We start from the raw sequence: 15,120 nt of genomic DNA, 5'->3' as shown, positions 1-15,120 counted from the left end.
CACGCCCACCCGGTGGCCCTACACTGAACAGAAACCTTTGCCAAAATGGTGCCGTTCTTAGGCACTCTCTGTTTATTCACAGTCAGGTCTGCTTTCTTTCGTGACACGAATAACCTGAACTTCGTCTGACTCCTTTCAGACCTATGGAGCTGAGGCAGCTACGGCAGGAGGTGCTGGATTCTGTTCTGGCAACAGACTTGTTAACTAAATTCTACATGCGGGGCCTAGTTATGCCCTCAGTAAAATCTCTACAACCAGCGTAGATTGCAAGGGCAGAACCTTTCGTCTCTAGTTGTGATGCACAAACCAGAAAGAGCCCAGTTTGCTTTCCATATCCAGGTTGCATTTGCAGCTGTGGCTTTTTGGAAAAATAATTGTAAACTGAACAAATTTGTCTTGGGATTATTGAGGGATGATGAAGCCAGAACCCCAGATGCCTTTTTAATTGAGTTACTCTGCAGAGTGAAGGGGCACTTGAAAATCTGCATGATGCACTGCTATGCACACCTGTTGTCTACTTTCTTTATTGCTGTTGTTTCCATTGATTTCTTCTACTGCTGTAAAAAAAAAAACCCCAATGCCTTTCTGACACTTGATGTGGAAATGGCATAAGTGGCCCTAATTGGTGGTCTGTAAAAAGATGGCACAAGGGGTGGGAAGGAGATGATCATTCAGATGATGGAAAATGGGTCTTTAACGAAAAAGGCACTCTACGTTTTTCAGTGTAAGCAGCAAGCGGGGGCTAACGTGACTCAAAGGTGAAGGAGAGCAAGCTGCCATTTAGCCAATTTTACGCTTGGATGGTCACATTAATAGTTCTGATTGGAGTTTCCGGGTGATTAACTGTGATGCAAGTGTGGAGAAGAAGAGCGGCTTTATTTTATGAATTTACATACTCTGTCTCTCTCTTTACCCCCATGCACACTCCCTGCTGAGAAGCTCAATATTTTATCAGGGCTCTGAAAGCTCCTCTGATAGCCTCTCCTATTATGTTTCTCCAGTGAGCTTCCTCCATCGATCTGCCTCCCCTCCCGTAATAGCCCCAAATGTCACATCGTTTGTACTGAGTGAAAATATGTATCTTAGGGTGACCGATCTAGCACAAAGGAACATCTCAAACAATGGTGTACTGTGTCACAAGAGAGAGAAGATCGGGGAGTTTGTCAATATCTTGCAGATTCCCCCTCCCTAGCACTGCCCGCCTCATTCATACTTAGTTTCTAAGCAGAAGGGTAGGTCGGATCCTGATTACCCGCAGGTGCTGAGCCTGCAATTCAAAGAGGCAGCAGATGGAATGAAGGAAGTTTCCATAGTCTAATGAGAATGGGGCAGATATGAAAGATCAAGGTTAATTTGCCCTATTTAGCTTTGCTGCTGCCCCTCTCGGTCCCCGTTTTTCTGCACTGCAGATACGGCTTGAAAACAAGAGGCAGGGTCTAAGAAAACCAAGCTACATAAACTGTTTTCACTGGCACCCACGGATGGCCTTGATAGTGGGCAGCGTGGTGCACACTGCTGCCTAAATCCAATAATTTGCATTTAAGTCATGCACTGTGCACTGTAGCACGCTCACAATCCTGAGGGGATGTCGTCTCTGCCTTGCTATTGCAAAACCAGCTTTTCAGGAGAGTTGCTGGTCTGATTTTTTTTCAAGTGCTCAGCATCCACAATTGGAACCAGATTTTCGAAAGAGCGCTGCTACTTGTCCGGCACCTAAAGAAAAGGCAGCTTTTCAGTGCTCCGCACCCAGCCCCTCCCATTGAGACACTCTGGGGCCAGATTTTCAAAATGGCTCAGTGCCCTGACTGCTGCACGTTTTGGAAACCTGGCCGCTTAATTTTGGTGCTGTAATGGCAGCTGAGCTCTTTTGAAAATCTGGCCTGTAGATGCTGATTCTGAAATATCTGGTGAATGGTGGCGCTCAGATTGGAAGGGGTGGGGTGTGGCAGAGTAGTGGGGGAGTCTAGAGAAATGATTTGATGATGGATGGTGGGTATCAGCATAGCTCAGGTTTTGGATTCACTTTCCCGATGGGAATCCTCCGAGCGTATTTGCTACCCATTAATAATTCAGACCAAACTGCCTCCAGAATAAAGAGGGGGTGAAATCTAATCTGAAGCAGTAGCCAAGTGGTGATTTGATCCCAGGATGTGAGTGTAATTTACATTGTCCCCCACCTAGGAAAACCGGAATCCATAACCAAAAGAAATGACTTTATAAATATGGGTGGCCATGAATAAATATGGTGGCACAGCTGGGAACATCACTTACATGCAATGAAATTTTCATTCATTCCCATTTGCTTTGTAGCTTTTCTTGATCTCCTCTTGCGTGGTAGTCTGGGAAACCAATGAGAATTTAGCAATCCTAGAAGGATGGACAGTACTTAGTAGAAAGTGTTGCATGGAGCATGGAGAAGCATGGAGAGTAGTATCAATGTCTTGTGGGTGAGAGGCATCTGATGGGGCTCAGGTGATTTCTGAGGACAACATGCCTATATTTGCTTTGTTTTCTCTTTCTCTTCCAGAAGTGGAACAGATTGAAGCAATAGCGAAGTTTGACTACATTGGCCGGTCCCTGCGAGAGCTCTCCTTTAAGAAAGGAGCTTCACTCCTCTTGTACCATCGTGCATCGGAGGACTGGTGGGAAGGGCGCCATAATGGTGTGGATGGTCTCATACCACATCAGTACATAGTTGTACAAGACATGTGAGTGGGCAGTTCAAGTGGTGCAAGAATGTCAAAATTGTGTCTACACTTAGGCTTCTTCAGCCTTATTTAGCCACCTAAATGAGTGGCCTGATTTTTCAAAAGTGCTGTGCACTTCACTGAGTGCTTGTGGGGTGCCTTCACATCCCTGATTTCCAAAAGCCGGGATTTAAGCTGTTTGTGAAAGAAACAAAGTCCTGTTGACTTCAGTGTGAGCCATTGGGTCTGCACTCTCTTGAAAATCTGCCCATTTATTTAAGTGCCCAAAATACGGGCATAGATGATGCAGGTGAGTGGGTGTCAAGCTTATACAGATGGTGAAACTGAGGCAGAGGGGTCTAGTGTTGGAGCCAGAATTAGATCTCAGGAATTCCTGGCTCCTGGTCCTGTGTTCTAACCATTAATCCAGGCCTCTTAAGCAAGAAATTTGTAATCTTCACTCACTGGATGAACTGTAGTGGGTTTTTTTTCTCCCCTTAATTTGCTTTGGGAGTTTAGTGCAAAATTTTCAGAAACCTCTCATTCCCATTTTTAAAAGTGACTCTGGCATTTAGGAGTCCAAGTCGCATTGAAAGTCAATGCGCCGCTCCTAAGTGCCCAAGTCATGTTTGAAAATGGGACTTGGGAGGCTCGTAAGTCACTTGGCAACTTTTGAAAATGTCCTTTTATTTGTTTTAAGAATTCTTCCCATCTTTGACTGCAAATAAATTTTCTCTTCTTACCTTTGTTCTTTGCTTGAGTGGCAATTATTAATCCACTGTGTGTCTCTTTCAGCACTGTATTATTGAATACATGCGTGAAAGAGCTGAGCCAGCAATATCGACGGACAATTTCTGACATACACTGTTGTATTATTTTCCATCCAATAATTCTTTGAATAATAAATTAGAGCACTTTTTTTCATTAGGTGAACGATTAACCAGACAGTATTGGGGGCTAATTCATCTGCACAGCATAATAAATACAGATCAGGATATGTAACCATGTACGTGGTGGAGCTGATTTTTACAATTAAATCTGCTCCCAGCATAGATACGCACTGTGGGGTCTGAAATGGGATGAAGCCTGAAAAAAAATCCTAGTAAATATCTACAGCATTTTTGTCCATCAACTGACATTTATTTTTTGCTGTAAAAACTGAAACAAATCTGAATGTGGACAACCCTTGCAGGCCATTTCCTCTCCAAGAAATAAGATGGGCAGGATTTGCAAGGATGGGCTCCTTGGGGCTTTTATCAGAAACTTGGGGCACAGTCCTGGCCGGTGCTGGGTTCCTTTTGCAATGTGTCTGCAGTGGGAGTTGAAGATTCTCAGCACTTCACAGCATCGGACCATAGAGGATAGCCAGGGTGCTTATTTCTCCCAGGAGGGATTGGCAGTCCCTCAGGTGCACAGGCCTTTCAGCAATTTGCACAGCCTTCATCACGCTCTTTTGTTTTAATCTGACGCCCTCCCAGTCCCCCACTTTCAAGTGATGCTTAAACGTTAAACTAAAACCAGTCCAGTTCTCGACCTTGTTCCAGCCCCTTTGCACCACTCCTGTCAGATTCTCTGAGCTGGGAATTCCCCTGGTGCACAGGTGTTACCTGAGCAGCATAGAGCAGGTGCAGGCAGTTTTTTGCTAGCCCCTCCTTGGATACCCTGGCACAGGGGTATGTCAGAGGCAAGAGGGTGCGTGCATGCTCCAGTTATTGAGACCACAGAGTGGCGATAGGCATCTGAGAAAAAGCCACAATGACTGCTCTAATTTACATGGGGGCTGGGCTCTGGATACAGGAGGTGTTTAGATCAGTGATTCTCAAAGCCGGTCCACAGCTTGTTCAGGGAAATCCTCTGGTGGGCCGGGATGGTTTGTTTACCTGCTGCGTCCGCAGGTTCGGCCGATCGCGGCTCCCACTGGCCGCAGTTCGCCGCTCCAGGCCAATGGGGGTGGCGGGAAGCGGTGGCCAGCACATCCCTCGGCCCACGCCGCTTCCTGCAGCCCCCATTGGCCTGAAGCGGCGAACCACAGCCAATGGGAGCCGCGATCGGCCGAACCTGCGGATGCAGCAGGTAAACAAACCGGCCCGGCCCACCAGAGGATTTCCCTGAACAAGCGGCGGACCGGCTTTGAGAACCACTGGTTTAGATGACACTGTAGTTAAAGTGCTAGCAGCCATTGTACAGTAGAACAATGGAGCTGGGTGGGAAATTTTAGGGAAGAAGCTAATGCAGACACCAAAGGCATGTTACATACAGAGCTCCCCTAGTGGCAGAGGAAACAAAAGAGCATTTGCTGTTAGCCTGTCCCCAAGCCTGTTGAAGTCTTTCCACCAGCTTAATTGACTTTGGATCAGGCCATAAATGGTCAATGACTATCAGAAATTTCAGAGGGACGCAGAACATCCAGGGACCTTGTCCCAAGCTCCAAGTTTCAGCCTTCCAGTGTACCCTCAGCTCCTGATGGCCAAAGATGTGAAAGACATGGGGCCTCTGCTCATGTCCTGTTACCAGCTGAGCCTTTCAGGAAAGCACACATTTGAGGGTTTGCGTTTCTTACCATGAAACGCTCTTCTGCCTACCAGAGCAATTAGGCTGCCTGTCCGCTACCCAACACTGCTTCAAAGGGCTGGTCCACATTAACCCCCCAGTTCGAACTAAGGTACGCAACTTCAGCTACATGAATAACGTAGCTGAAGTCGAAGTACCTTAGTTTGAACTACAAGGTACTTACCGTGGGTCCACACGCGGCAGGCAGGCTCCCCCGTCAACTCCGCATACTCCTCTCGCGGAGCAGGAGTACCGGCGATAAATCGATCCCAGAAGATCGATTGCTTACCGCTGAACCCGGAGGTAAGTATAGACGTACCCCTAGTTTCATAAGTAACTAGTGTGAAGATATTTGTACCTTCCATGGGGTGGCCGATAACTGAACCGAGCCACGTGCTGCATTTATTTTTTGTCTCCTTGCCAAGATTCTAGCTGGTCACGTGTACCTTTCTCCTGTTACTGGCTCAGATGCTGCTTCTTGTTCAAGAATACAACAGCACCTAAATAATTAGTAAAGCTCCAAGAGGGTTGAAACACATCAGTCATTGGCTTCATAAAAGAACAGAGTTGAGCAGTCCAGACTCGCTGTTAGGTCCTCGGCAGGTGTCAGTTGGCACTGCACCATTGACTTGTATCTTTGAGGCTTACACTGCATCGAGTTGGCCATTAATCCAAGGATCCAAGCGCCCCTGACAAACATTCACTCATTATGTCTCACCATGCCCCTGTGGAATAGGTACTGTACCTAGGATTGCATTATAAATGGGTAAACTGAAGCACAGGGAGGTTTGCAGAGATAGACCTGAGCCATGAAGCTTAGTGTCAAACTTTCCCTAATTTCAGGGGATTTTGGATCTGGGGCTCGGGTATAGTTAATTTTGGATCTGGTTTGAGGGTGTTCAGGCCAAGATTTCGGCTGGGGCCACTTCTAGTTTAGGGACTTGCCCCAGGTGACACAATGAATCAGTGGCAGAACCAACATTAGGACTCATGAGTTGTGATTCCTGGCCTCCTTTTCTTCCACTAGACCCCACTCTCTCCTTGTTGGGTGCTAATGAATGTTATTTTCCTCCCTGGTTGGAGTGGATGCATTAGGATTCCAAAGGCATGAAAATGCTAAGAGGCCACACTCTTCTTTCATGTGTGAGGCACTCAGTTATCTGCCTGCCTGATACAGAGTTTCATTTTTTTCATAGGGATGATGCATTCTCCGACAGTTTGAGTCAGAAGGCAGACAGCGAGGCAAGCAGTGGACCCTTGTTGGATGATAAAGCCTCATCAAAGAATGACATCCAGTCTCCGACAGATCATATTCCAGACTATGGATTTGGGGGAGTAATGGGCCGGTAGGGCAATTGATCCACTTTGGTATGAAAGTACGGGTGGCCTTGAACTGTGAAAGACAAATCGATTGTGGCACACCATTTAGGGTAGGATAATTAGAATGTCACGATTCAGTAAGAACCAGAGAACAACTTGTACCATTTATGCCATATTTAAACTAGAAGGGAGCCAAATAGATCCATCAATCCAAATAGCCTCCAAAATATTATGGTTGCCGCTTCTTGGCACTCTCCAAAATTTCTAACACCCCTGTTGGCTGGGTTTTCTCATGGTGAAAGATCTGTGTTTTGACTTGATACGGGCGTTTAGAGCTGATCCACTGGGGATTTTGCAGCATGCAATCAAATCTGAAATGCCAGATAATGATCCAATTTAATTTCCTTTCAATGAATTCTTTGCAGAGTAAGGTTGAGATCTGATGGCGCAGCCATCCCTCGTCGTCGGAGTGGAGGGGACACTCATAGCCCCCCAAGGGGGATGGGTCCTGGTATAGACACCCCTCCTCGAGCAGCAGCATGTCCTAGCAGCCCCCACAAAATACCGCTCAACAGAGGCAGGATTGAGAGCCCTGAGAAGCGCAGAATGGCCACGTTTGGCAGTGCTGGCAGCATCAATTATCCAGACAGGAAGGCCTTGTCTGATGGCCACCCACTGAGATCGACCTGTGGGTCTACTCGGCACAGCAGTCTTGGAGATCAGAAATCTCTGGAAGCGGAAGCACTTGCGGAGGTAAGAGGGCTGCGAGATGGCTCTGTGTGCTGTGGAGACTGGAGATACAGTACAAAGTGCCTTTCACCTCAAAGCCCTTTACAATTATCTAGAGGAATCTCTTCACCAACCACTGAATTGCAGCCACCTGTGGGAAGAAATGTGGTGGTTGTTCATGGACAGGACAGGAAGTAAAGTGGAATACTATCTCTATTTAGAAATTCAGGGGGGATTTAAAGAGACAGAACTTAATTACCCCATTAAGAATTTGGTCGAGTTACCAGGACTAACATCCCTGCTTTTGTAAAACACACCTTAGGTTTGTTAGTAACCATATGTGGCCAGGACCTCCCATTTTATGTCTAATCCAAAAAAATGTTCTCTCCAGCGACACAGTGCCCCCAGCAGTATGTTGCACAGTGGGTTCACTATTGATTCATTACTGCTTCCTAATTTACCAGCAACGCATCCTGAAGTACTCTTAATTTTTAATGGATGCCTCTCATCCAAGTACCAACCAGGCTACACGTAGCCCGTGAGACCTGTTGAAATCAGAAGCTAAGGTCCTTCAGCTGCAGACCCAACTCACAACAGTGGCAACTCTACCTCACAGAATTCATACCAGAGTCAGGGCACAAAATTGCAAGGTGCTTTGGGGTCTCTCGTGGGCCACTGATACACAGATACATACAAGATCAGAGAGTGTTATTTGTGATCCAAACATGACCACAGAGGTCCTGATGCCGCCTTGCACCTCGTGTAGCTATTGACTCCTGTGAAAGTAGGTGTAAAACTGTGCCATTCTCCACTGGGAGTAGAGAATCCGGAGTTTACCTCTGCTTTACACAGGTGTCAGTGATGGCGCACACTGCAAGGCGGTGGAACGCCAGGCACATTGTGCCTTTGGATTCAAGGAAGTTGGCATGCTGGGCAGTCTTTTAGAAGAATTGGCCGGACGGTGTGAGTGGGGGAGCATTTTCTTTCTCTGGACTCTGCCTCCTCCCTCGGTGCAGGTTGGTGGTTGGGCTGCCCAGAGATTTTGTGTAGCTGTTTGGTTTTGATGTAGCGCTGCTTGAGCTTTTCACACCTCAGTCTCTTCTGTGGGGGCTGTTGCCTGATGCGGGCGTGTTGTTCCTTTGTTGCTCATTGTTACTATGACACTTTTGCTACACCAACCCTAAGTCATGTATCTGCTTTATTTTTAAAGGTATATGCCATATTTTTGTTCTCAATAATGGATTTGTTGTAAATACCATTATTCCAGACCTGCTTTTTCTCAGGAAAATAGGGACTCTTTTTGTATTCCAGGCAGCTGGTCCAGTTCACCATTCAAAGCAGTGAACCATGTAAAACGTTATTATCCCGCGTATGCCAGGGAGAGCTCTTTGTTCGATGCTTCACAAATCACTACCATGAGAACTGGCCCTTTCCTACTTGAGCCTATTATTCCCAATGTAGGAAGAAATGCCAGCGGCGAGAACATTGGTGAGAAAGAAATAACTTCTATAGCCTGCGGTAGCTTAAGTGAAAAGCAGAGCCTTCCACGTAAATGCTCTGGGGTCTGACTCAGCTGTGCCTCGTGCCACCTTTGCACTCCCCAGAGCCCAGTTCAGCCTCTGGAGTAAGTTAGAACAGTTCAGGGCTGCTCTCTCCTACCAGCATTTTCCCACTGAGGTCACATGGGCGTGTGCTGGTGTATTTTCAGCCTGGGAATATTTCTAGTTGTTTGTTTGCTGGTCCTGGCAAGCTAAAAAGTCCAGCTAAAAAAGTCCAGTATATTTAAAGAATTATTACAGTCTCATTTCCTCTTCCACCACTGGATTTTCTTTGTTTACTTCCTGCATTGCTGTTTGTTTGCACTGGGCAACCAATCTGCCTCTGTCAGTTTCACACTCTGCTTTTCATGCACCAGCTCATGGTAGTGGCACCCGAGTTGCAAACACTGCTGGGGGGCTGGATATATCACAACTAAGAACAGACCAAAATATAAAATGGTTTTCTTAGTCTTTTTTTAAAATCACGGGCCGGATCCTCAACTGGTATAAATCAGTAATTCCAACAAAATCAATGGAGCAATGTCAGTTTACACCAGCTTAGGATCTGGCCCTGTGAAAATATTGCTAATTTTGTAAATCTTTTATATTTAACAAAACCTAGCTGGGTCCTAACCTGGCTGATAGTGACCTTTTAACTCCCTCTTTTTGATGATAATACTTGAACACTATCCAAAGATCACAAAACACTTTACAAACATTAGATAATTAAGACTTACCACACATCTGTAAAAGTAGATACAGCAAGGGATATGTCTCCCATCAGTGAAATGTAGCCATCTCTAGAGTAGAGCGTGGTAGCTGCTGAGAGACACAACAACACTGCATGATAACTTAGGTCAGAGAGTGGAGAAAAATGTTGTATCAAACAAACTGCATAGGGGAGGTAGGCAAAAATTAATTCCCCCACCTGGAATTTCACTAGATTCTGAGGGCTAACTGCACATGGTATTATGGGGCGTTTAGGACTTTCTGCCTTTGAAATCATTGCCAGAACTCCCATTGATGTCAAAGGTGCAGGATTTCAAAGATGCATGGTGCCTACCAGTGGTCGGGACCTGGGTTTTACATCTCCTCTCAGAGCCAGCTCCTCCTTTAGAGGCCAGCTCATGAGAGGTGGTGAGCACCAGCAACTCATGTCAGTGCAGTTGCAGAAGCTCGGCAGTTCTCAGGATTTAAGGGCATATGGCCATCGGGAGTCAGAAAACAACTGCACTGATGCTGAGCCAGGGTTAAAGCTCCACCGGACGGCAGAGTGATGTGCAGGAAAGCCCAAGTAATGCTAAAATGCAGGGATGCTGATGACACTTTTGCTTATCGCATTGACAGGACATTGAGAAGACCATGAGCACCGCTCTGAATGAGCTGCGTGAGCTCGAGAGACAGAACACTGTGAAGCAGGCCCCTGATGTCGTCCTTGACACCCTGGAGCCAATGAAAACTCCTCAGGGGGGCTCTGTCAACTCAGAACCTGCCAGCCCACTTCACACCATCATGATCCGAGACCCTGATGCCGCCATGAGACGCAGCAGTAGCTCCACCACTGAAATGATGACTACTTTTAAACCAGCCCTCTCAGCCCGGCTTGCTGGGGCTCAACTTAGGCCTCCACCCATGAGACCCGTCAGACCGGTGGTTCAACACCGATCAAGCAGTAGTAGCAGTTCAGGAATGGGCAGTCCTGCAGTGACGCCTACAGAGAAGATTTACCCCAATAGCTCCTCGGATAAATCAGGCACCATGTAGCTCTGCAGCAAGGGATTCTTAGTTGAGGGGTGGAAAAAAGTCAATATCTGGATATTTTTTGGGTGGAAATCGCAACTCTGCAGTCTCGTTCTTTAAAAGGAAAAGACAGAAAAATTACGCTCTGAAGAAAACTTCAGTAGGGAAACCAGTGCGTAGGCCTGAGGCCTAACGATTCCATTATAGATACACACATCCATGCAGAAGTATTTTACCAAGATTGCAGTAAAACTGTATGGCAGAATAAGATGGCTGTCCTACGTATTGTCACTGGAGAATATACAATCTGTGTAGAAGTATATATAAAGTGTACAAAGTTCAATTTTTTTTTTTTTTTTTTTAGATTTACCTCAGAAACTTGCCCTGAAATTTCCTCTCTAGAGTTTTGGTTGATTTTAATTTTTTTGAGAATACTTGTGTGCGCGTGCGTGTGTGGAGCAACTGAGCATCAAGCAATACAAGATCAATCCTGGAATTTCTATTCTGCAGTAGTTGGCATTTAAAAAGAAGAGAAGACACGCTGTTTTTTGCTCAAGTATTGGCCTACAGAGAAGAAACTGAAATGCATCTAGTGACCGTTCTCAGCAAGCTGGGTGGATTTCTTTTTCTTTGCATTCAGTCCTAAGATTTCTTCATTTCACCTCTGAATCTTGCGGCTGTTACCCAGCCAGTAGGTTGTACAGAATATGATATGGCCAAATGAAACATTTTATTCCTTTAGTTCATATATAGGGATAAAGTGTATAAATATCTACTCCACGACATAGCACAGTGTTAGGTGTGTACAAAAAGAAACCACAAAACTTGGGTTGTCTTGAAGATTTCCAAACCAACAAGGACTAGTAAGAGACCTGTGGTAAAAAATAAATAGGCTAACTTATAAAGTATTGAAATGTTTCATTTCCCCTTCTCCCCTGGCCTTTTATTAACTAATGACATCTTAACAAATTGGGACTAAACAGGCAAGGAGGCTTTGAAAAGATAACATTCCTTTATTTAAAGTTGCACAGCAGTACACGAGGGTCTTGATTCAGATTGTCGTCTTGCATGAAAAGCATGAGCCATATTTGACCATATCAGACGCATAACTGATCTGATGGGGTGATATTTTGCACTTTCTGTACTGTACTATATAATACAGAAGTTTGAGTTTATGCAAAAGAAGTTGTATTTTATTTTTGCTCTGAACATTTAACCTAGAGAAAAAATATGCAGAAAGAAATAGGGGTTGCATGATACTTTTTGTCTGATAACTAAGTCTCTTCTCTAATTGCTGAATACAAGACACTCCATGTTTCTTTTTTCTTTTTTGTTTTATTTCTTGACCAGCTTTTCATAGAATTGACCTGCGGTTTAATTTTGTTTTTTTTCCATACAATCATATGTCATCCGAACGTGAAACAGGTCTTGATGAGTCTCACTCAAACTCCGCACAGATGCTGTACTAGTGTTTTTCACACCTTAATTCCTTTCCCTTAATCTGATTTCTGCTGTAGTAGCTTTCATTGAGCAAAATAAGTGAACAAACCTTGCTGCCTTGTTGGGAGTTAAGATTAACATTCAGCTTCTTTCAGCATCCCATCGCATGTTTTTTAAGTTCTTTTGCTTTTCTATCCGACACCTCAGAGCCACCACCGAATGCAGAATCCTTCACGTCTCCAGGTGAACAATCCAATATTTCTGTCAGAGAATGTACATATGGAAAAGACCAATGGGGTGATCTAGCCCTTTGAATCTTATCATGTTAGCACCTCTCATTTGGGAGTCCAATCCATAACTTATTCATGTGCATAAAACAATGGAAAGCCCTATGGTTTGTGCAAGGTAACATTTACTTGACTGGATATAGAGGAATCTTAACACAAATCCAATGGAACTGATTAGGTGTTCGTTCTTATTCTGTGTCCAGTGCACAAGCATGTTTCACTTCCACATATCCTCTTCTCTTAACTGTCTCTTGCCTGTTCTAGTCTGTTATATATTGCTGTACTTGCTTAAATGCTGGAAAGTAACTGTTAAAATGTAAACTGTAAAAAGAAAATAGGTTAAAATTAGATGAAAGCCAATGCCACTCACCAAATCTTTGCACTTAGTAGATAGCTCAATGTAAAAAATAATAAAATAAAAACAAAAACACAAACCTAACCTTCAGTGTACAGTGTGTGTGTGGGGGAAAGTACTGTATGTAGTGATTCTATTGTTCCTCAATATAGTATTACAAGAGGAAATGGTGTTTACGTACGTGTCTATTAACATTGTTGACATTTGTAATTACCACAATTACTTCATATTGATGATTATTTTTCATCATGATTTCCCCTCCCCCTTTCCTAACCCTGAGGTCATTGCCTTTGTCATTATGGGCAGCAGATGTTCAAACGGTCTGTCAGTCTGTTCTAGTAATGAACCAGCAAATGTGCTTTTAGGGAGAGTGAAAAAGCCCCCATTTGGCACAATTGTTGTATAATCATTGCCAGTAATTTTTTCCACTTAGTTCCTGGAGAACATTCATTTTGGTAGTCTGACTTTTTTTATATATATATTTTTAACAATGACTTAATAGCAAAACTATCTTTATTTTCCTCCCCCCTCTTTAAAAGATATGGTACAAATTCCAGTGTCTTTTGCATTAAATTATTGCCTTTTATTTTTGCTTTTTTTAATGCTTGTTTTCTTATCTTTAAGTGCCTTTTGAGCACCGGAACAAATGCTTGGAATTAATGTACTTGGAGCTGTATACAGATCATGATTTCTTATGTACCGTTATGTTGTGCTGTGGGTGTATTGCTTTTCAAGTCCTTTAAAAAAGACATTTTATTAAATTTAAAGAAAAAATGATGCCTTTTTAATATTGCAGTCAAATTGCAGTTTGGGGCAACTACGGTAAATTAAAAAATATGTATTTTTCTGTAGTTCAGCTCAGCACAAAATTAAACCACCTGCATTGTGCTGTACAAGCATCATAACTGGAATCTACTCATAGGTTTTGAGTAACTTAATCTTGATCATTTGTACTTCTATAGCCTGTAGCCTTCAATATGATCTCAGTTCTGTTCACTTAAGGGTACTGTGAAATTTACAGTTTACAAACTGGTCAGAGCAGCTGCTGGACATGCTCACCTGGATCATCTTCTCTTGTTTCAAATGAAAATTGTTCCACCCATTTGATTATAATATGGAGACATCATCAGAGCCCAAGTCTCTAGGATGGGCCAGGAAAGGGTGCTCTTTAAGGAGAAGATGATTCTCTGCTGTGCAGAACAAATTCAAAAGTCTCAAATCAGCTCTCTCAGTTGCTCTGAGTCTTTGCCTCCTCCACAAAATAACCTGCTTTTGCTGTATCAAAACTACTTCTTTTAACTCCCAGGAGTAGGTAGTCACCAGTGTAGCCATTCCTTTGGCCTGTCTCCTCAGTGAAGCGGTCTTTCTGTTGACCCATTGATGCATTTAATGGTGGCGACTTTAAAGCAATTGCACCCACGCTGATATTAGTTCTGTATAGATGCTCCTAAGCGACCATTGTAATTGTGCCAGTCCCTTTAATGATAATGACAGTGCACTTTTCTTCCTTAGACTGAAGTATACCTGATAGATTCTTTTTGTAAATCCTGGACTGTATTATTTACTAGCAGTGTTGCAGTTTTCACAATATGTCAGTAGACCTCCTGATTCTGATCTGCTTTGGAGTGGCTGTTTTTTGTTCATGCCAGAAAACCTTAGAAACTGCCTTGTATAATGATTGTTGTCCCTCCTATGGATATTGTCTCTGTAATGTATGATAAAATGCCATTTGGTTAGAATGTCTGATTGGATCCTCTGTCATGTATGCTGATGATGCCATGTAGATCAAGCCACTGGTTGGATGTGGACTCATCCTGTTGAATAAAACTGCTTAACTTTTCTCAAATATTAGTCATGATTTCAAAACACCTGGAATATAAACATTGTGCTCGGGGAAATGACTATCCTCTGGGCATACATGCCTTACTGGGCATTTATTTGATACATTAGTAACAAACAACAAGGATGTTACGGTAGTGTCCAAAGACCTCAGTGAGGACTGGGCCCGTGTGCTGAGCACTGCACAAAACCCAAGATGGGCAATGAGTTTGAAATCTTTGAAGACAACCGACTTATAAAGCTGGGAGGGAAAACACAAAAATAAATATAACTTTTATGTACAAATATACTTTTTGTTTTTCATTTTCACCCTTCCCCTTCCGACCTGATGACAGGTTTCTTCGTAGCAGAAGTAAGCCTTGAGAAGGGATTTAAAGGAGCAGAGAAAATGGTCTTGCCATGAATGATTGTGTGTTCATGGTGTATATTAATTTACAGTGTATTCATTATTATATTAAAGAGGCTTTTTCTCTTTAGGGGTATTGCTCTTGAGTTAGCCATTTGGTTCCGAAAAATTAATAGCCCACTACCATGTCTTCAGGACTGAACCCGAACACCATTCGGGGTGAGTTGAGCTCATGGACTAAGAATACAGAAGAGGGGTTGCTATCTTGAGGGTTGGAAAATAAATGAGA

At 43.8% G+C, this 15,120-nt stretch overlaps 1 protein-coding gene across 2 annotated transcripts in view; it reads left to right on the top strand.

Annotated features, from left to right (window-relative positions):
- The window catches only part of SRGAP3 (SLIT-ROBO Rho GTPase activating protein 3), a 218,620-nt gene extending 204,128 nt beyond the window's left edge, over positions 1–14,492 (top strand). For both annotated transcript variants that reach the window (XM_034775363.1, XM_034775362.1), the window contains exons 19-22: positions 2,528–2,708; positions 6,434–6,583; positions 6,983–7,310; positions 10,172–14,492. In XM_034775363.1, the coding sequence (XP_034631254.1) occupies positions 2,528–2,708; positions 6,434–6,583; positions 6,983–7,310; positions 10,172–10,588 (1,076 nt within the window). In that variant the 3' untranslated portion in view covers positions 10,589–14,492. The remainder of the gene's footprint in view (positions 1–2,527; positions 2,709–6,433; positions 6,584–6,982; positions 7,311–10,171) is intronic.
- Positions 14,493–15,120: the final 628 nt, after the last annotated feature.

The sequence above is a fragment of the Trachemys scripta genome, chromosome 7, assembly GCF_013100865.1.
Source record: "Trachemys scripta elegans isolate TJP31775 chromosome 7, CAS_Tse_1.0, whole genome shotgun sequence".
NCBI lineage: Eukaryota > Metazoa > Chordata > Testudines > Emydidae > Trachemys > Trachemys scripta.
The sequence above is the reverse complement of the archived record's forward strand: the minus strand, read 5'-3'. Positions and strand labels throughout refer to the sequence as shown.